General features: G+C 42.2%; 1 protein-coding gene across 1 annotated transcript in view; it reads right to left on the reverse strand.

Annotated features, from left to right (window-relative positions):
- The window catches only part of LOC129825472 (thyrotropin receptor-like), a 49,486-nt gene that overhangs the window by 16,709 nt on the left and 10,500 nt on the right, over window positions 1–22,277 (reverse strand). Inside the window, exons 2-8 of the mRNA XM_055885593.1 lie at window positions 21,760–21,831; window positions 17,793–17,867; window positions 12,095–12,169; window positions 11,810–11,884; window positions 11,461–11,538; window positions 10,914–10,982; window positions 8,221–8,298 (exon numbers count right to left, since the gene is read on the reverse strand). Of these exons, the coding sequence (XP_055741568.1) occupies window positions 8,221–8,298; window positions 10,914–10,982; window positions 11,461–11,538; window positions 11,810–11,884; window positions 12,095–12,169; window positions 17,793–17,867; window positions 21,760–21,831 (522 nt within the window). The remainder of the gene's footprint in view (window positions 1–8,220; window positions 8,299–10,913; window positions 10,983–11,460; window positions 11,539–11,809; window positions 11,885–12,094; window positions 12,170–17,792; window positions 17,868–21,759; window positions 21,832–22,277) is intronic.

The following is a 22,277-nucleotide window of genomic DNA, read 5'->3' on the forward strand; positions in this document are numbered from 1 at the left end:
TCACAATAACCCATAATGACGTCACAATACCCCATAATGACATCACAATACCCCATAATGACATCACAATACCCAATAATGAAACTGAAAGATCACATTTACGTACTCAGTACTTTGTTGAAGCACCTTCGGCAGCGTTTACAGCCTTGAGTCTTCTTGGATATGAAGCTACAAGCTTGGCACACATGTATTTGGGGAGTTTCTCACATTCTCTGCAGATCCTCTCAAGCTCTGTCAGTTTGGATGGGGAGCGTCGCTGCACAGCTATTTTCAGGTCTCTCCAGAGATGTTCGATCGGGTTCAAGTCTGGGGTTTGGCTGGGCAACTCAAGGACATTCAGAGACTTGTCCCTAAGCCACTCCTGTGTTGTTTTGGCTGTGTGCTTAGGGTTGTTGTCCTGTTGGAAGGTGGACCTTCACCCCAGTCTGAGGTCCTGAGCTCTCTTGAGCAGGTTTTCATCAAGAAGCTCTCTGTACTTTGCTCCATTCATATTTACCATGAGCTTGACTAGTCTCCAAGTCCCTGCTGCTGAAAAACATCCCCACAGCATGATACTTGGTGCAAGGATGGTGCAAGGTTTCCTCCAGACGTGACGCTTGGTATTCAGGCCAAAGAGTTCAATCTTGGTTCCATCAGACCAGAGAATCTTGTTTCTCATGATCTGAGAGTCCTTTAAGTGCCTTTTGGCAAACTCTAAGCCGGCTGTCATGTGCCTTTTAATGAGGAGTGGCTTCCATCTGGCCACTCTACCACAAAGGCCTGATTGGTGGAGTGCTGCAGGGATGGTTGTCCTTCTGGAAGGTTCTCCCATCTCCACAGAGGAACTCTGGAGCTCTGTCAGAGTGACCATCGGGTTCTTGGTCACCTCTCTGATCAAAGCCCTTCTCCCCCGACTGCTCAGGTTGGCCAGGCAGCCAGCTCTAGGAAGAGTCTTGGTGGTTCCAATCTTTTTCCATTTAAAAATTATGGAGGCCACTGTGTTCTTGGGGACATTCAATGCAGACATGTTTTGGTATCCTTCACCAGATCTGTGCCTCGACACAATCCTGTCTCGGTGCTCTATGGACAATTCCTTCAACCTCATTGCTTGTTTTTTGCTCTGACATGCACTGTCAACTGTGGGACCTTATTTAGACAAATGTGTGCCTTTCCAAATAATTTCCAATCAATTGAATTTACCACAGGTGGACTCCAATCAAGTTGTAGAAACATCTCAAGGATGATCCATGGAAACAGGATGCACCTGAGCTCAATTTCGAGTCTCATAGCAAAAGGTATTCATGTTTATTTGTAATAATGTTGAAAAACCTGTTTTCGCTTTGTAATTATGGGGTATTGAGTGATGGTATTTTTGTATTCATTTAATCGATTTTAGAATAAGGCTGTAACGTGGGTGAGGGACAAAACATGAACAAGATGTTTCCTCTTCTAGCATACTAGTTAAATGACTTAATAAGATTAAAATAAAAGATAAGCCAAACAATGCATTAAATAAAATCACACACACACACACACACACACACACACACACACACACACACAGACAGACAGACAGACAGAGCAGCACTGGAGAATAACAGTGTGGGTCGAAGACTGGCCGATTGTCAATCAGAGATGTTTAAGCCATGACCTCATGTGGTTGACCTCACCACTCAGCCAGGACTAGGACATGGGCCCTGCTCCAATATTTATAGAATAGAAATATTCACCCATACTTCCTTTCTTAAGTAAACATAGAGATTGTGATTGGATGGGTATACTTATTACTTTCACCAATCCAGGTCAGTGATTATGTCATGGAAGGAAGGAAGGAAGGAAGGGAAGGGATATCTGAAGTACTTGAAACAAGGCCTTAGTCCTGAGAGGGCTATGTAGTCCACCATTCTCCCCGACATGCAACCATCTCAGAGGCAGAAAAAGGATGGCGATCCTGCTGCTGCTGCCTGCCAGCCAGCCACATCCCAACTTCCCACGCAGTTGCACTTGTTTTATCCTAGCTAGGAAGAATACAGAATAACAATCAAGCATTTTGTCAACAGTGATGACAGTTTGGAAACTGGAGTTAGGCTTTCCCCCTACTACATTGACTTTGGTTTGCTGTATGATAAAGTCACTCACAAACACCTTTGATACAGATGTTTTTAGCAACTTCTGGTGTAGCTATTGCAGTTTTGATAGCGCAGTAAAAGTGCAGTAACTGCAGTCGACTGTGGTATTTTGGGTGCAGTAATTGCAGAATAACTGCAGTGTACTGCATTTGATCTGCTGTTATCCTGCACTGTAACTGCAGTTACACTGCAACATTTCTGCAGTAAAGAAAATAGGTATTTTGGACCCAGTATTTGCAGCATAGTGCTGTTAAACTGCACTCTAACTACAGTCATACTACAGTGTACTGCAATCTGACTGCAGTATGCTGCAAATACTGCGTCCAGAATTCCAGAAACTGCAATCACGGGGCCTCCCGAGTGGCGCCAGCGGTCTAAGGCACTGCATCACAGTGCTTGAGTCATCACTAAAGACCTAGGTTCGATCCCGGGCTGTATCACAACCGGCCATGATCCGGAGTCCCATAGGGCGGCACACAATTGGCCCAATGTCGTCCGGGTTTGGGGAGGGTTTGGCCTGGGGGGCTTTACTTGGCTCATCGCGCTCTAGCGACTTCTTATCGCGGGCCAGGCGCCTGCAGGCTGACCTTGGTCGTCAGTTGAACAGTGCTTCCTAGATAAAGAACTAAACAAGCTAGCCAGCTACCTAACCCTGTTGCCCCAAGTTAACGTTATAAGCATGGCTAGTGTGCCTTGACCGGACCGGGTCTGAGCAAATACGAAAACTGTCTTATTTATTAATTAGGGATATGACACCTAGCTAGATAGTTAGCCAGCTAACTATAGCGACTGAAACAGATTGTCGTTTTGTTATGTTTTGGGGTGTTACGTCCGTTGTTAGAAGGAGACCAAGGTGCAGCGTGGTAGGCGTACATTATACTTTTATTTTAAATGACACCAAAAAACAACAAAATGCAAAATGAACGTAAAGCTATATGCAGTGCAGAAAGCAACTACACACAAACAATATCCCACAACTGAAGATGGGAAAAAGGGCTGCCTAAGTATTATCCCCAATCAGAGACAACGATAGACAGCTGCCTCTGATTGGGAACCATACCCTGCCAACAAAGAAATAGACAAACTAGAATGCCCACCCAAATCACACCCTGACCTAACCAAATAGAGAAATAAAAAGGCTCTCTAAGGTCAGGGCGTGACATGGGGGAAGAACATTGTTGTGACATACGAAATACAAGTGATACTGTAATCAATGTGTAATACCTACGTAAATTAATGAAAGTGTTCAATTATGATGTGCAGTCATATTCAGGTCCTGAAGCTTATTTGACGCACCAAATAGTGTTATTTGAAGTGTATATTTTTTGACCTGCAAAGACCCAAACGGTGTTCCATAGGAGTGGTCTGAGTGGCGAGGGATACACTGAAAATTAACTGTTATTGGCAGAGAGGTTTGGGACTCACTTTGTTATTGGTCTATTAACAAATGTACCATCACCAGGCAGGCCAAAACTCCATCCCACCAAAACACGCTGAAATTTCAGGCAGTCTTTTCTAACAGCTCTTACACGAAAAGGGCATTAAACTACCAACGAGACATTAAAAACAGTAATATCTTATGCTTCACGGAGTTGTGGCAGAACGACGACATTATCAACATACAGCTGGCTGGTTATACGCGGTATCGGCAGGATAGAACAGCGGCGTCTGGTAAGACAATGGGTGGCGGACTATGAATATATGTAAACAACAGCTGGTCCACAATATCTAAGGAAGTCTCAAGGTTTTGCTCGGCTGAGGTAGAGTATCTCATGATAAGCTGTAGACCATACTATCTACCTAGAGAGTTTTAATCTGTATTTTTCGTCGCTGTCTACATACCACCACAGACTGATGCTGGCACTAAGACCGCACTCAATGCGCTGTATATGGCCATAAGTAAACAGGAAAATGATCATCCAGAGGCGGCGCTCCTAGTGGCCGGGGACTTTAATGCAGGGAAACTTAAATTGGTCTTACCGAATTTCTATCAGCATGTTAAATGTACAACCAGAGGGAAAAAAAACTCTGGACCACCTTTACACCACACACAGAGATGCATACAAAGCTCTCCCTCCATGTGGCAAATCTGACAATAATTCTATCCTCCTGATTCCTGCTTGCAGGGAAAGATTAAAGCAGGAAGCACCAGTGACTCGGTCAAAAAAGAAGTGGTCAACTGAAGCAGATGCTAAGCTACAGGACTGTTTTGCTAGCACAGACTGGAATATGTTCCGGGATTTTTCCTACGGCATTGAGGAGTACACCACATCGGTCATTGGCTTCATCAATAAGTGCGTCGATGACGTCGTCCCCACAGTGACCGTACATACATACCCCAACCAGAAGCCATAGATTACAGGAAACATCCATACTGAGCTAAAGGCTAGAGCTGCTGCTTTCAAGGAGCAGGACTTGAACCCGGAAGCAAATAAGAAATCCCGCTATGCCTGCCGACGAACCATTAAACAGTCAAAGTTTCAATACAGGACTAAGATCGAATCGTATTACATCGGCTCTGATGCTCGTTGGATGTGGCAGGGCTTGCAAACCATTATAGACTACAAAGGGAAGCACAGCCGAGAGCTGCCCAGTGACACGAGCCTACCAGATGAACTAAACTTATTCTATGCTCGCTTCGAGGCAAATAACACTGAAACATGCATGAGAGCACCAGCTGTTCCGGATGACTGTGTGAGCACGCTCTTCGCACCCAATGTGAGTAAGATATTTATACAGGTCAACATTCACAAGGCCGTAGGGCCAGATAGATTAACAGGACGTGCACTGCGAGCATGTGCTGACCAACTGGAAAATGTCTTCACTGACATTTTCAACCTTTCCCTGTCCGAGTCTGTAATACCAACATGTTTTAACTTCTTGACGCTAGGGGCCAGATTATTATATATATTTTTAAATAACGTTCCCAAGGTAAACAGACTATTTCTCAGGCCCAGATCGTAGAATATGCATATCATTTACAGATTAGGATAGAAAACACTCCAAAGTTTCAAAATATTGTCTGTGAGTATAACAGAACTGATTCTGCAGGCGAAAACCTGAGGAAATCCAACACGGAAGTGCATTTAAAAAAAAAATCCCTGTTCCATTCCCTGCCCCTCTTCCATTTAAAGGGGTATCAACCAGATTCATTTTCCAATGGCTTCCTCGGGCTGTGACCAGGCTTTAGACATAGTTTCAGGCTTTTAGTTTGAAAAATGAGCGAGATTTTTCAAAACGAGTCAGGTGTCCTTTGAATAGTTCCTGCGCGCGAGAGTGGTAGCTCGACATTTTCTTTCTCTCTTTTATTGAATAGGTTACCGTCCGGTTGAAATATTATCGATTATCTATGTTAAAAACAACCTGAGGATTGATTATAAAAAATGTTTGACATGTTTCTACGAACATTACGGATACTTTTGGGAATTTTCGTCTGCCTTTCAGGAACGGAACGAGGCTGTATTTTTCTGGCTTTTTTTGTTGTTATAAAACTAATATTTATCGAACAAAAAGAACATTTATTGTGTAACTGGGAGTCTCGTGAGTACAAACATCCGAAGATTATCAAAGGTAAGCGATTCATTTTATTGCTTTTCTGACTTTCGTGACCAAGCTAATTTAAGGCTAACTGTTCTAGCATTGATTGATACACTCACAAACGCTTGGATTGCTTTCGCTGTAAAACATATTTTCAAAATCTGACACAATAGGTGGATTAACAACAAGCTAAACTGTGTTTTGGTATATTTCACTTGTGATTCCACGATTATAAATATTTTTTGTAATATTTTTGAATTTGGCGTTCTGCAATTCAGTGGTTGTTTAGGTAAATGATCCCGGTAACGGGATCCGTAGCGTCAAAAAGTTAAGCAGACCACCATAGTCCCTGTCCCAAAATCCCTAGGGTAACCGGCCTAAATGACTACCGACCCGTAGCACTCACGTCTGTAGCCATTAAATGCTTTCAAAGGCTGGTCATGGCCCACATCAACACCATTATCCCAGAAACCATAGACCCACTTAAATAAAGGAAAGGTACTACCCTGGTTAAATAAAGGAAAGGTACTACCCTGGTTAAATAAAGGAAAGGTACTACCCTGGTTAAATAAAGGAAAGGTACTACCCTGGTTAAATAAAGGAAAGGTACTACCCTGGTTAAATAAAGGAACGGTACTACCCTGGTTAAATAAAGGAAAGGTACTACCCTGGTTAACCTGTTGGGGATGGGGGCGCTGTTTAGACTATTTATGCTAATGTGGCTAATTTTTTAAACGGCTTCCCACAAAATCCTTGATCGTACAATATGCATATTATTATTATTATTGGATAGAAAACAGTCTATAGTTTCTATAGGAGTTGAAATTTTGTCTCTAAGTGGAACAGAGCCCATTCTACAGCAATTTCCCTGACATGGAGTCAGATTTGAGAAACGTTGGCCACTTTTCTGAAGTCATTTAAACGGGCACTGTCGTTGCTATGACTATACGGACACTTCTTACGTCTTCCCCTGGATGCCTTTACGTGATGACGATTCCAACGGGCTCGATTGCTCGTTCACAGGCACTACAAATGAAAAAAACCTTTAGCTAGCAAGTCTTTTCTTGCTGCGTAACGCGCGTGGAAGACACCGACCCTCTCCTGTTCCAAGCATTAGTTTAGCCTGTTATATTTCTCCGGTCATCTTTTCACTCGTTATAGGAGTTACAAACATCACAAAGTAGTTAATTTAAAGCGTTTTATAGCAATTTATATCCGTTTAGTGCGATTTTGGGACATTTATTTTTGCAACGATGTGAAAAGTTGGGAACGCTTTTCAGTTCATCCCGAACGTAGTTGACATTTCCACATGGCAAGAGGACAGCTTTCCACCAAAAGACGATTTCTCCCAAGAAAGGATCCTTTGCCCAAGATACTGATGGAAGAACAGCTCAAGGTAGGACATTTTTATTATGATAAATCGTGTTTCTGTCGAAACATTTTAGTGGCTTAGGACGCCATGTTTTTTGACGTAGCTTCGCTTGGCGCAAACTGTATTGAAAAGTAAGGATAAATTAAAAAATGTAATAACGCAATTGTATTAAGAATTAAATTGTCTATCAATCCCTGTCCACCCTATATTTTTTAGTCACGTTTATGAGTATTTATGTATAAGAGTAGATCACTGTCTAAGTGGCGCAAGGACAAATTCTGACCAGCTGAGTTACATTTCACATTGTCTAACCATGATTTTGGTGGCTAAATATAAACATTTTCGATCAAACTGTATATGCATGTTGTAATGTGATGTTACAGGAGTGTCATCGGAAGAATTCTGAGAAGGTTAGTGAAAAAATTAATATCTTTTGGCGATGTTGACTTTTATCGCTCACTTTGGCTAGAATCAATGCTGGGCTGCTAATTGCTATGTGCTAAGCTAATATAACGATTTATTGTGTTTTCGCTGTAAGACACTTAGAAAATCTGAAATATTGTCTGTATTCACAGGATCTGTGTCTTTCGATTCGTGTATGCTGTGTATTTTTACGAAATGTTTGATGATTAGTAGTTAGGTAAACACGTTGCTCATTGTAATTATTCTAGTCCATTTGTGATGGTGGGTGCAATTGTAAACTATGCCATATACCTGAAATATGCACTTTTTTCTAACAAAACCTATCCCATACCATAAATATGTTATCAGACTGTCATCTAATGAGTTTTTTTGTTGGTTAGGGGCTATAAATATCTTAGTTTAGCCGAATTGGTGATGGCTACTGGTGTTGGTGGACAAATAAAAGATGGTGGAATATGCTAATGTGTTTTTAGGTAATAGATGTACATCTTTACATATTGTGTCTTCCCTGTAAAACATTTTAAAAATCGGAAATGTTGACTGGATTCATAAGATCTGTGTCTTTCATTAGCTGTATTGGACTTTAATGTGTGAAAGTTAAATATTTTAAAAAAATATTTTTTTTGAATTTCGCGGCACTGGTTTTTCAGTGGGGGGGGGGGGGTGTGCCGCTAGCGCCACGCTGATCCTAGACAGGTTAAATAAAGGAAAGGTACTACCCTGGTTAAATAAAAAATTATGGGATTTCCTCGGTTAAATAAAGGACTAATTAATACTCACAGAAGCATTGGGCCACTGACAGTGCCTGAAAACATCCTTTCATCCATCCTGGTCAGACGCCTGTTTCTATGGAGGTACCTGGAGAGAGAATACACACACACACACACACACACACACACACACACACACACACGCGGGCACACACGGGCACACACGGGCACACACGAGGGCACACACGCGGGCACACACGCGGGCACACACGCGCAAGCAGACACGCACGCGCAAGAATGTAACCGACACACTTCAATCACTGTAATCATCCTGATAGCTCAAAAACAAGTCATATTTTCATGGCTTTCTGAAGCAACACTGACTTCGGATGGATCAGATCTTATCCTGAGTGTTTTTAATTAGCCATCGGTGAAGGTACTTCAGAAACATATTGTAGAATCCCTACATGATAATACACGTGTGGGGGGAGTGTTTATCTTGGTATTACAGACCCAGGGATAAACTCACACACAGACATCTATACACACAGCGGCACACAAACGCGCACGCACACAAACGCGCGCGCACACACACACACACACACTCACTCACACTCACACTCACACTCACACTCACACTCCAGGATCAGTTCTCTCTCTGAGCGCGCTCCTGCCAACACAAACAGCAGTGTGGTAAGACTGACTAAAGTGAATGCCCATTGGTTTAAAAGACATATTAATGTTTAATATCCTGACCTGAAAGGGGACAGAGAGGTGACCAAAAGGAAAAGGGGAGTTGAAATTGTGACACAGAAAGCAGTGCTTGGTTTTATCCCCATTTCAGAGCTTTGTGATTTCTGCATTTAATGAGAAGTGCTCTACATATAAAATAGTGTATTATTAAAACTTAATTCAATAAAAATCCAGGTCAGTGGACGAAATCTACATTTAAAAACGAGACCCTATATAGTGTTTTTCTCCCTTGGTAAATAGTAGTCTGAGTATCAGTCTCTTTAGCTAACATTACAATCCTTAGCTAGGCAAGTTGTTGTATTTTCAGGCTTAAAACTAAGACATTCTGTGGTTGGAATTGCAGTATGTATTTAGTTTGGGAATTTAACCTTAAATTAGGGACTTTTGTCAGACAGGTTTCCTCTGGACTAACAAAAAATGGTTGCTTAGCAGCTGGATACCAACTGTTCTGTGGAGAGAGAAAAAGTGATAGAGTTCCAATATTTGCATAATCGTTGTGCCTGGAGGATGGCTGTGAGGGTGATCAAATCAGGATCATATCCACTGTTCTCCTCGAGCTCATTAATGATAGACTGTTAATATTTGAAGATAGCAGAAAGGACAGTATCTTTGGAACTGGAGTACATGGAGTGGATTATCTAAAGCACAGGTGTCAAACTTATTCCACAGAAGGCTGAGTGTCTGCGGGTGTCTCCTCCCTTGTACTTGGTTGATGAATTAAGGTCACTAATTAATAATTGAAACGGAAAAACTAAAACCTGCAGACACTAGGCCCTCCGTGGAATGTCTTTCACACCCCTGTTCTAAAGAGACTGGTACCCAGGCTAGGGAAATAGAGGTCATTTGATGCTTTGATGCGGACTTCCTGAAATCACCCTCCTAAAATATCCTATTTATCCCATGAGAACTAGAGCTTCCTAATTAAGGCTGGGGGTAATCTCTCTCTAAGCACGTCTGAGAGAACTAGTTCAGGTGTAGCAGTGATCTGAGAGAACTAGTTCAGGTGTAGCCGTGATCTGAGAGAACTAGTTCAGGTGTAGCAGTGATCTGAGAGAACTAGTTCAGGTGTACCCATGATCTGAGAGAACTAGTTCAGATGTACCCGTGATCTGAGAGAACTAGTTCAGGTGTAGCCGTGATCTGAGAGAACTAGTTCAGGTGTAGCAGTGATCTGAGAGAACTAGTTCAGATGTAGCAGTGATCCTACTGCTTGTGTAGGGTAAGTGTAATTATGAGTAAGGAAATATACATGCCAGACATCAAAAATGGTTTACTCATTTCAAAATATTAAGTAACATAATTTTGTTACACAGTGATAACAAGACAAAAAGCTGCTGTGTTGTTTAAGGTATTTGTAACCAGGTCAAAAATCCAGACCTACAGGAAAGGTCCCCAATGCTCCCGTGTAGGGAAATAGAGCCTGCGAGAAGAGCCCTGTGGCTTCAGGATATTCGATGTGGGGGAGTGGGAAATGTGGGGAGCCGGATGTCCAAGTAGGCTACACATTAGCTATTTATGTGTGGAAAATCATCCGTTTGTAACTCCACTCACTACTTCTAGCTGTATAGTCCATTTGTTTGCATTGTTGGTCTTGGCTAGCTTATTGTTCTGGTCGGTAACTAGCTAGCCCTCATTCATTCACCTGGCTGCTAGCACCGTCATGAAAAGGGGCATGAGGGAAACCCTACAATATTATGTTTTTCTAAGTAGTGAGAACACTCTGGAGCAGGCAATGTTGAAAAGTCATCTTTAGACATGTTGTACGTCTATTAAATTAGATTTGTAACTGGCTAAAACAAGCAGACATCAATAAAACTGCATGGTCAAGTATTTACTGTGAGCCAATGGGGTAACCTAGGAAACAACAGGTTGTTTTCCCCCACAGGCAGGCAGGGCTGCAACGTTCTATCTAATACTGACTGGAGCTATTCTATATTCTACATTCTATTCCATTCCATAGTCTATTCCATTCTATTCTACTGTGTTAATGATATAAGCTAAATGACTTACACAGCATCCAGTTTGGTCCCGTTGAAAGCATGATGTTGGATGTCTGTGAAGCCGTTACCATACAGCATCCTGTAAGAGAATAACAACATTAGAAAACGTTCATAAAGGTGACATTTTTACTGAAGTAATCACTGGGTAATTATGAGTTATTAGGCACCAACCCACTGACTTTCAATCTGTTTCTGGTTGTACAGGTCATATTAAAATCAGTCATGTCAATGCTGCAGTAGGTGGTGAACAACATGCATACTTTTGTGCTGAGGGATTTGCCTTTGTATGCAACATTTTCAATATTATTTTCTCCCCTTCAAAACCTAACTACTTAGCTGAATGAGCTTCTGGTCTCCTGTATCTCTTTTCCAATGTGACCAATGTGCCCCCAGCTTTGGCATCTAATGTAATGGTAGTTTCTCGCCGGTAGACGTTAGGGAAACCCTCTCTGGGCTGGCCACAGCACACTCTGAGACTGTAAGTGAGGGTAATGTAATGGCCTATCCCTTATAGTGACAACACCAGTGAAACACTAGAGCTAAGGCTGTGTACTTACACTGTCAGCACTTGGTTGGTAATACCGTGGAATGAGTTGGCTGGGATCTCAGAGATGTAAGGATGATCAGTGATCTCACTGTGAGGAGAAACAAGAGGAAATGAGGTGGCGTCTCAAATATAGAAAACCTCGTCCGAGTGGGAAATAGCTAAGTACATCTCCTGGCACTATAGTAACCATTGACACTAGACTAACCAAGGCATATTGGGTTGGAAAACCCTCCCTACTACTGAAGAAAGGAGGTTTGAGTATGGGATTTTATATATAGAATACTATGGTCGGTGGATTGTAATAGATTTGTAAGACCTGAGTGACAAATAACAAAAGTTCTGCCTACTAGTTTTCTTACAGTATGAAGTTCATGTCATCTGAGTGAATGTTGGTGAGATCAGGGAAGATGGTGAGGCCAGTATTGAAAATACCCCTAGAAGGAACCGAAGAAAAAAGACTTAAATATATATAATTGATCAATTATGGGTCCTTTGTCCAAGCCAAATATTTCAAGACAAATCTCATCTCTTGCATCTTGTGTTAAAGTAGCATTGTCAGTGGTTAGGAGGACTCACAATGGCGTTTTCAATGCTGTCAGAATGATGCTTTTAATACATTGTATATGATGTCTAAAAGTGCTCACAGGTATTTCAGGTTTGGAAGGTTTTTAAATGCTTCTGGATCTATGTATGACAGACTCCTCGCATTCCGGATCTCTCTGAAATGGAAAAGACAAAATGCTTAACCTTTTACTGCAGTTGGCTAAATCACGGTCACACAGTGTTTCCTGGTAGTCTTAAACTAATCTACTGTGAAACAGAAGTATACACATCACACACGTGGTTATGGGCTTTAAAAAAAGAAGACACCTGTACCATGTCAGATATAGAGTTGAAATGTATTACATTTTCAGTTTGCGTCCCAATATTACACTTTATATACATCACAGAAGACTAAAAAATATAAAAAACATTTGTTACCAGGTTTTCAGCGTAAAACAAATAAATGTTTATTAATTATGAAAACTATTAATGAATCAAATATTATTGGGCACATACACATATTTAGCAGATGTTATTGTGTGTGTAGCGAAATGCTTGTAACATTCCACCCATGAGGCCACTAGATCATTTGACTGCAGGAAAGGGGCAGCTACACACACACACACTTGTAAGTGAACGACAAGGTAAACATAATGTTTTCCAATTTGAGATGTATTTCTGTGTATTTTAGGAATACAGGGATACTTTGGGATTTTGGCAAAGAGTCAGATGAACTTGTGGATACCATTTTTTAGGATACCATTTTTATGTCTCTGTGTCCAGTAAGAAATAAGTTAGAGGTAGTTGTGCTAACACTAGCAAGATACCCATAGACGTCTAGCCATTGCACAAATGCTAGCTAGCATTGGCTCTCAAAACTACCTCTAATTTCCTTCATACTGGACACAGAAACATAAAAATGGTTTCTACAAGTTCATCTGACTCTGGGAAAGTAGATGAAATCCTGAAGTATCCCTTTAAGTGCTAATACATTCTTTGCGTTGCTCAGTAATTTAGCATACCTTTGCATCACAGAACATACTGTATATGACATACATTTAGTTGATACAAGGGTTTGATTAATTCCCAACAGTCCATCACAACTTCCCTTCATGTTGTCTAAAGGTCAGGACCGTGCTTTAGGTTCACGCGCATGCACACACCCTAACGCAGGGATACCGATTACACCCCTGTGTGGCTTAAACCTGCTGAGTGCTGACAAAACAGGGCAAGGTACATGTCTGTCTGTGGGAAAGACCAGGAGTAAAATCTTCCAAATCTCCACATACATCTAACTCTAGAAGTCAAGGTTCAATTAATGTTTCCTTACTGTGTTAACCCTTGTGCGCCAGAGAGGGCCAGGAGAGGGGCTCTCCTCTTTGCTTGTCTAACCCATGCGGTGTGGAGGAACACTGCAGACTAATGTGCGATCCTGGCCCTCCTTCACACACCTGGATAACCACACAGCACCCTGGCCAACGTGTTCTGACCACTGGGAGCCCTATGTCTGACCCAGTGTGTGTGTAATGTGCAGTGAACCACCACCCACTCACCACACTCAACCTGCTCCCCCCTGATTTCAGCCCCAAGGTGTGCATGCCTTTGTTCAATGAACCATTTCCTTCCACCCCATCCCATCCTCCACACTACTCTCTCCACCCCATCCCTTCCCCCTCAACCCTACCTCTCCCCAGCCCCTTGCCCTCAACTCTACCTCTCCCCAGCCCCTTGGTCCCCCCCAGCCCCTTGGTCCCCCCCCAGCCCCTTGGTCCCCCCCTGCCCCTTGCCCTCTACCCTACCTCTCCCCAGCCCCTTGGTCCCCCCCAGCCCCTTGCTCTCCACCCTACCTCTCCCCTGTCCCCTTACCCTTGGTCCCCCGGCCCCTAACAGTTGCCACCCTCCACTGGCCACAAGCAGCTGACAGGAAGCCCAACATTAATTTGTTTCTGACCCCTGGAGGAAACGGAGAGAGATCCCATTATTATGTGGTGTGGCACAACCACTGGACCAACCAGCTCTGAACAGACCCTGGAGATCCAATTCAAATAACTGACTAGGGGCTCAATCTTCTCAAGAGCACGAGGTGTCTCAGAGCTGGAGATTTGTGGAATACTAAATCCAGGACAGGGATTGGCCACAAAGAGAGCCTATCACAGAGGGGACAAACAATCACATCTCATCTAAAAGATGAGACTATAGAGATAACCTATAAGATAAAGATGGGGAGCTAGAGATGACCAGGACTGTGTATTAATTTGCAAGCCAGTCTCATTTGCATGCCTAGGAGCCAATAAGCTCTATCCCGCTTTCCTCTGGGTCTTTATGAGATGCAAATACAGCAGCTAAGGTATGGACAGGAAAACCAAAATATTGACTTTTAGCTTGCCCTCTCCCCTAACATGTTATTATCTCTGTCTGATTAGACCCAGACCTAGCAATGATGGATGGGAGACAGATACTGTTTATACAGTATCTCTCAATTATTCTCTCTGACGTCATTACATCAAAGCCACTTAGCTAATATGCTTCTCTAGAGTAACATGGGATGGCAAAGTGACAATCTTCAGACCTTATGAAATGTTGTTGTCAACCACAAACTGGTTATGGAAACGCTGTTGGGTAACAGTTAGAATGTCTGTTGATGATGCACTGTAAACAAAAAATCTAGTTGTTTCACCTAAATATGGTTAAGTATTGGTATTTTATTACGATCCTTATTAGCTGCAGCAAAAGCAGCAGCTAATCTTCCTGGGGTCCAAACAAAACATGACACAATACAGAACATTAATAGACAAGAACAGCTCAAGTCCAGACCTACATCAATTGAAAATGTTCGGGTTTTTTTTACAAAAAAGGGACACTTAGCCAACATCAATTCCAATACATACACAAACTATCTAGGTCGAATAGGGGAGAGGTGTTGAAACCAGGTTTTCTGTTCATTTGAGCAATATGAGATGGAACAGTTCCATGCAATAATGGGTCTATAGAATACTGTACGCTTTCTTGAATTTGTTCTGGATTTGGGGACTGTGAAAAGACCCCTGGTGACATGTCTGGTGGGGGTAAATGTGTCTGTCAGAGTTTGTAAGTTGAGTATGCAAACTTTTTGCGATTTTCAACACATTCATGTTTCTTATAAAAAATGAGTGATGCAGCCAGTCTCTCCTCAACTCATAGCCAAGAGAGACTGGCTGCATAGTATTTATATCAGCCCTCCTTACACTACCAATCAAACCAGTAAGTGTATATCAGCCCTCTGATTACAGATGTAGAGCAAGACGTGCTATTCTGTTCTGGGACAGCTGTATCTTAACTACACCTTTCCTTGCAACACTCGACCACACGACTGGACAATAATCAAGAAAAGACTCAAACTAGAGCCTGCAGGACTTGCTTTTTGGAATGTGGTGTCAAAAAAGCAGAGAATCTATTTTTTTAAAGACAGACCTCTCCCCATCTTTACATCCATTGAATCTATTTGTTTTTACCATTACAGTTTACAATCTAAGGTAACACCACGTAATTTATTCTCTTCAACTTGTTCAACAGCCACACCATTCATTACCAGATTCAGCTGAGGTCTAGAACTTAAGGAATGATTTGTACTAAATACAATTCTCTTAGTTTTAGATATTTTTAGGACCCGTTTATTAATGGCCACCCATTCCAAAACAGACTGCAACTATTTGTTAAGGGTTTCAGTGACTTCATTAGCTGTGGTTGCTGATGTATATATGGTTGAATCATCAGCCTACTTGGACACATGCTTTGTTTAATGCCAGAGGCAGGTCATTTGTAAAAATAGAAAAGAGTAGACAGAGCTGCCCTGCGGTACACCACACTTTACATGTTTGACATTAGAGAAGTTTCCATAAAAGAAAACCATTTGAGTTCTATTAGATATAGCTCTGAATCCACAATATGGCAAAGGCTTAATATCAAATTGTTAATTTGTTTACAGAGAATTAGCATTGTATTTTCTCAAACACAATTATTTCCAACTGTTGTCTATGAGCTGGCAGCAAGCTTATAGGTCTGCTGTTAGAAACAGTAAAGGCTGCTTTGGCTCTCTTGGTTAGCGGAACGACTTTGGCTTCCCTCCAGGCCTGAGGACAAAGACTTTCCTCTAGGCTCAGATTAAAGATATGACATATAGGAGTGGCTATAGAGTCAGCTACCATCCTCAGTAGCTTTCCATCTAAGTTGTCTGTCATGCTGGTATAAAGGGATCGGGCGACAGGTGCAGGAATGCGTAATAGGGTTTTTTATTTTCCCAAATGACAGCGTTCCATGTAAAGGCACGGGGACGAAGACCAAACAAACACTATACAAAACACAGGGTTGAAACCCAAACAAAAGAGCGAGGAGTACCTCGAATAAACAACACTAGCGCACAATGATTATCACACGGGACGAGACCCGTAATCATCTGGCACTCAACAATGGCACGAAAGCCAAAACACACTGCGCAGGTACTCACACGACCAACGGACATTGTAACAATAACTGACAGCCCAATGGTGAAAAGGGCACATTTATACAAATACAATCAGTTGGAATGGGGACCAGGTGTGCGCAAGTTCCGGAGGGATCCGTGACATTGTCAATGCCAGGAAGTTTAAAGTAACTGGTTCCACCTCCTTTTCTTACTCAACTTTTCGGTCAGTGTTACCTGAATAAAAACAATGTGTTGGCTCAAACTTGTTTTTGCTCAATTTGTCTGATATGTTCATTCAACTAGAAACTATTATTTGGGCATTTTACCCCCGAAAAATATCTGTGAAACACATACTGCTTTTAACATACAAAGAGTTCCACCTACATATTTGACACACGTTGACATTGTGCATGTTCATTTATACAGTAATTACTATTCAACATGTCCCAGCTGGGATTTGAACTCACAACCTCTTGGTTGACAGCATTCTAATCTTCCTGCTATGCCACCATGTCTGTCTCAATAACTAATTTCGGCTGTATTGCTACACTTTGCACTTCAAAATAAATCTGTTAATAGTAGTCAAAACTATTTGATTTATGAAGGAGTAACATTAAAGCAGAGTAATATTTCCTGCCAACATTAGACAATTATACAGAAAAACCTAAAATTGCTTAAATAAATAAATCAATGCAATGATGTGAGTTTTGTCAGATGAATTGATAATTAACACAGACATGGTGGCATAGCAGCAAGATCAGAACGACATCAATCAAGAGATTGTGAGTACAAATAATAATAATAACTGTATAAATTAACATGCACAATGTAATCATGTATGTCAAGCTGTAAGGTAAAAACAATGTATGTTAAAAGTGCTGTGTATAATTAGTTCCATAGAGTTATTTTTAGGTAAAATGCCATAAATAATACTTTCTCGTTGAATGAACATGAGCCTAATAGAGCGAACACATCCTTTTAAGTTTGTGACAACTAAAAATGTAAAGTTCTGTTAATACTTTGACTGAAAAGTTGCATAAACTAAAACAAGTCTGTGGAACAAGTTACTTAATAATAATTTAGTTGACACAACTATAGTCAAATGCCTACAAACTGCTATTTTGTCAAGGGGAAATACGCTTTATGTTATAGCTAGTAATGGAAGTCAAGAGAATTTACCAGATAGTAATGGTGGTCCTGTATGACTGAGGTTGGTAGAACATGGTGCTCGCAACGCCAGGAATGTGTGTTCATTTCCTGGGGCAACCAACACGTAAATATGTATGCACGCACAACTTTAGGCACTTTGGACCAAAGCGTCTGCTAAATGGCCTACATTATATTAGTAAGTCACTCACATGTGGGTGATTTTCTTCAGGTTATAGAATGAATGCCTCTCCAGCCTCTTCAGCGTCAGATCCACTGATATATATCTGAAAAAAACAACAATACTTCAATACGGCCAATCTACTGTCTGTGGACTCCATTCTAATGGTCACACATGTCCAATCTACTGTCTGTGGACTCCATTCTCATGGTCACACATGTCCAATCTACTGTCTGTGGACTCCATTCTCATGGTCACACATGTCCAATCTACTGTCTGTGAACTCCATTCTAATGGTCACACATGTCCAATCTACTGTCTGTGGACTCCATTCTAATGGTCACACATGTCCAATCTACTGTCTGTGGACTCCATTCTCATGGTCACACATGTCCAATCTACTGTCTGTGGACTCCATTCTAATGGTCACACATGTCCAATCTACTGTCTGTGGACTCCATTCTAATGGTCACACATGTCCAATCTACTGTCTGTGGACTCCATTCTAATGGTCACACATGTCCAATCTACTGTCTGTGGACTCCATTCTAATGGCCACACATGTCCAACCTACTGTCTGTGGACTCCATTCTAATGGTCACACATGTCCAATCTACCGTCTGTGGACTCCATTCTAATGGTCACACATGTCCAATCTACTGTCTGTGGACTCCATTCTAATGGTCACACATGTCCAATCTACTGTCTGTGGACTCCATTCTAATGGTCACACATGTCCAATCTACTGTCTGTGGACTCCATTCTCATGGTCACACATGTCCAATCTACTGTATGTGGACTCCATTCTAATGGTCACACATGTCCAATCTACTGTCTGTGGACTCCATTCTCATGGTCACACATGTCCAATCTACTGTCTGTGGACTCCATTCTAATGGTCACACATGTCCAATCTACTGTCTGTGGACTCCATTCTCATGGTCACACATGTCCAATCTACTGTCTGTGGACTCCATTCTCATGGTCACACATGTCCAATCTACTGTCTGTGGACTCCATTCTAATGGTCACACATGTCCAATCTACTTAACTACCCATGAGTCTGTTCACTGTGAGAAAGCAGGCTTAGTATTTATAGTTCAGTAGACTATAGTAGATAGTAGCTAATTAATGATATTTCACTGCTCCCTAATTAAGGGGGTTGATCTCAAAAACTTATTACAGGTTAAAAAGTGTCTCAATTGCAGTATCCTATTTGCCAATATAGAAGCACCGGGCTGCTATGTACTGGCTGAGGCAGAAGACAATAATAATCTCTTTGCTTTCTCTCTCTTTCCTCGTAGCTGACTTGGACATTGCCATTGGCCTCACAGGCTGAGATCAAGGCTTGGCAGAATGTTTATTTTCAGAATAAGTGTTTAAAAAAATGACTTGGTTTCTCGTTTCCATCTTGCGTTTAAGCTTTTTAGCTTGGTGATAGCCCTTTCCACCTTTATGTACCTAGTGTATATTTTACCACATCAACTAAACCAGGGGTAGGCAACTAGATTCAGTCGCGGCCGGGAACATACTGTAATGATAAAAATGTGTACACTGCAAATTGACCACAACTAAGCCCAAAAAAAGAGATTGAAATGATTGTTATTTTCAAATACATACTTTGATTAAATTCAGACACGGTCTATTATTTTTATTTTGTTTCATACTTGGGAACAGATGTCCAAAATTATTTTCAGCTGAATTTCTGTTGATTTTACAGTCTTTTTTGACCAAAAACTAAAATCCTAAAAAAGCACCAATCCATAAAACAGATCTACTGGAATACCTTGGGGATGCCTAGACCCTTGCGGTGGGAATGCCCACATTCCTATTCTAGGATGGCATTAACTGTGATTAGCAGACAGCAGTGATACCAAACAGAAAACAGATCAGACAGACAGACAGACAGACAGGGAGGGAGGGAGGGAGGGAGGGAGGGAGGCTTGGATCTGATGTTTTTCCCGCTCTTTGGAGAATAAGAGACATGCAACAGGTGGTTTAGTAAGTCGCTGGAATTTAAATATAGCTTTATAGAGCTTTGTGGCTTTAACAAGAAACATGTGATCATACTGATGATGAAAAAGGAAAGAGGCAAGAGAGAGGGGGGAGGAGAGAAGAGAATGAGAGGGGGGAAGAGAGAGAGAGAGAGAGAGAGAGGAGAGAGCGATAGAGAGAAGGAAGAGAAAAGAGAGAGATAGAGAGAGTAGGGAAGAGAGAGAGAAGAGAGAGGGGGAAGACAGGAAAGAGGGGAAGAGAGAGAGAAGAGAGAGGGGAAGAGAGGAGCGAGAGAGAGAAGAGAGAGATGTGGGGAAGAGAGAAGAGAGAGGTGGGGGAGAGAAGCGAGAGAGGGGGGAAGAGAGAAAAGAACTAATGAGAGAAAGAGAAGAAGAGGAGATAAGAGGAGAAGAAGGAAGAGATAGGGGGAGAGAAAGAGAAGAGGAGAGAAGAGATAGGGGGAGAGAAAAAGGAGGGGAGAAGAGAGAAGAGAGAGGGGGGAGAGAAAGAGGAGGGGAGAAGAGAGAAGAGAGAGGGGGGAGAGAGAGAAGACAGAGGGGGGAGAGAAAGAGAAGAGAGAGGGGGTGAGAGAAAGAGAAGAAGAGAAGAGAGAGAGGGGGAGAGAAGAGAAGAGAAGAAGAGAGAGAAGAGAGAAGAGAGGAGAAGAGAGAAGAGAGAGAAGAGAGAAGAGAGGAGAAGAGAGAAGAGAGAGAAGAGAAGAGAGGAGAAGAGAAGAGAGATGAGGGAGAGAGAAGAGAAGAAGAAAGAAGAGAGAGGGGGAGAGGGAAGAGAAGAGAATAGAGAAGAGAGAAGAGAAGAAGGGGGAGAGAGAAGAGAAGAGTAGAAGAGAGAGGGGGAGAGAGAGAAGAGAGAGAAGAGAGAGGGGAGAGAGAGAAGAGAGAGAAGAGAGATGGGGGAGAGAGAAGAGAAGAGAGAGAAGAGAGAGGGGAGAGAGAAGAGAAGAGAAGAGAGAGGGGAGAGAGAGAAGAGAGAGAAGAGAGATGGGGAGAGAGAGAAGAGAAGAGAAGAGAGAGAAGAGAGATGGGGAGAGAGAAGAGAAGAGAGAGGGGAGAGAGAAGAGAAGAGAAGAGAGAGGGGAGAGAGAAGAGAAGAGAAGAGAAGAGAAGAGAAGAGAAGAGAAGAGAGAGGGGAGAGAGAAGAGAGATGGGGAGAGAGAAGAGAGAGAAGAGAGAGGAGAGAGAGAGAAGAGAGAGATGGGGAGAGAGAAGAGAAGAGAGAGGGGAGAGAGAGAAGAGAAGAGAAGAGAGAGGGGAGAGAGAAGAGAAGAGAAGAGAGAGAAGAGAAGAGAAGAGAAGAGAGGGGGGAGAGAGAAGAGAGAGATGGGGAGAGAGAAGAGAAGAGAGATGGGAGAGAGAAGAGAAGAGAGAGGGGAGAGAGAAGAGAGAGGGGAGAGAGAAGAGAGAGGGGAGAGAGAAGAGAAGAGAAGAGAAGAGAGAGGGGAGAGAGAGAAGAGAGAGGGGAGAGAGAAGAGAAGAGAGGGGGGAGAGAGAGAAGAGAGAGGGGAGAGAGAAGAGAGAGGGGAGAGAGAGAAGAGAGAGGGGAGAGAGAAGAGAAGAGAGAGGGGAGAGAGAGAAGAGAGAGGGGAGAGAGAAGAGAGAGGGGAGAGAGAGAAGAGAAGAGAGAGGGGAGAGAGAGAAGAGAGAGGGGAGAGAGAAGAGAGAGGGGAGAGAGAGAAGAGAGAGAAGAGAGGAGAGAGAGGAGAGAGAGAGAGGAGAGAGAGGAGAGAGAGAGAGAGAGAGAGAGAGGAGAGAGAGGAGAGAGAGAGAGAGAGAGAGAGAGGAGAGAGAGGAGAGAGAGAGAGAGAGAGAGAGAGAGAGAGAGAGAGAGAGAGAGAGAGAGAGAGAGAGCGAAGGTAGGGAATAACAGTGAGAAACAAGTCTATCATCCTGATGATTGTGTGATTCACAGGAATTTAAATACAAAGCTTTAGGACTTTAACGAGAAGCTGGTGAATGTGATCGTGCTGATTGTGATTCACTCACATCCTTGATATGTTTACCAGGTCGGAGAAGACATCTCCTGGCACTGATTTCAGACGCGTCTCCAGAAGCCATCTGGAAGAAAAGATAGAGGATTAAGTTTACAGATCAACATAAAGTTTACAGATTTATGTACAATTTACTGATTTATGTACAGTTTACTGATTTATGTACAATTTACTGATTTATGTACAGTTTACTGATTTATGTACAGTTTACTGATTTATGTACAGTTTACTGATTTATGTAAAGTGTACAGATCAACATGTAGTTGTTTGAACTACATTCATAAGAAAATCATTGTACCTTCCTCCTCCAGAGTCTCTATCATATCTGTAACAACTGATAAGATATATACCCATTTTGGCCAGTTGTGCATTCTGTACTAATTTATCCAAATCCCTGGATGTAATGTTGAGACCTTGAGGCCTCCTTGTGCTGGTTTAGTTCAGTCAGTGTGCAGGGGTTACATAACTGCCCTGGAGACACTCATCCACCTTACAGTGTGTAAGGTCAACTGT

Source organism: Salvelinus fontinalis, chromosome 27 (assembly GCF_029448725.1).
Source record: "Salvelinus fontinalis isolate EN_2023a chromosome 27, ASM2944872v1, whole genome shotgun sequence".
Lineage (NCBI taxonomy): Eukaryota > Metazoa > Chordata > Actinopteri > Salmoniformes > Salmonidae > Salvelinus > Salvelinus fontinalis.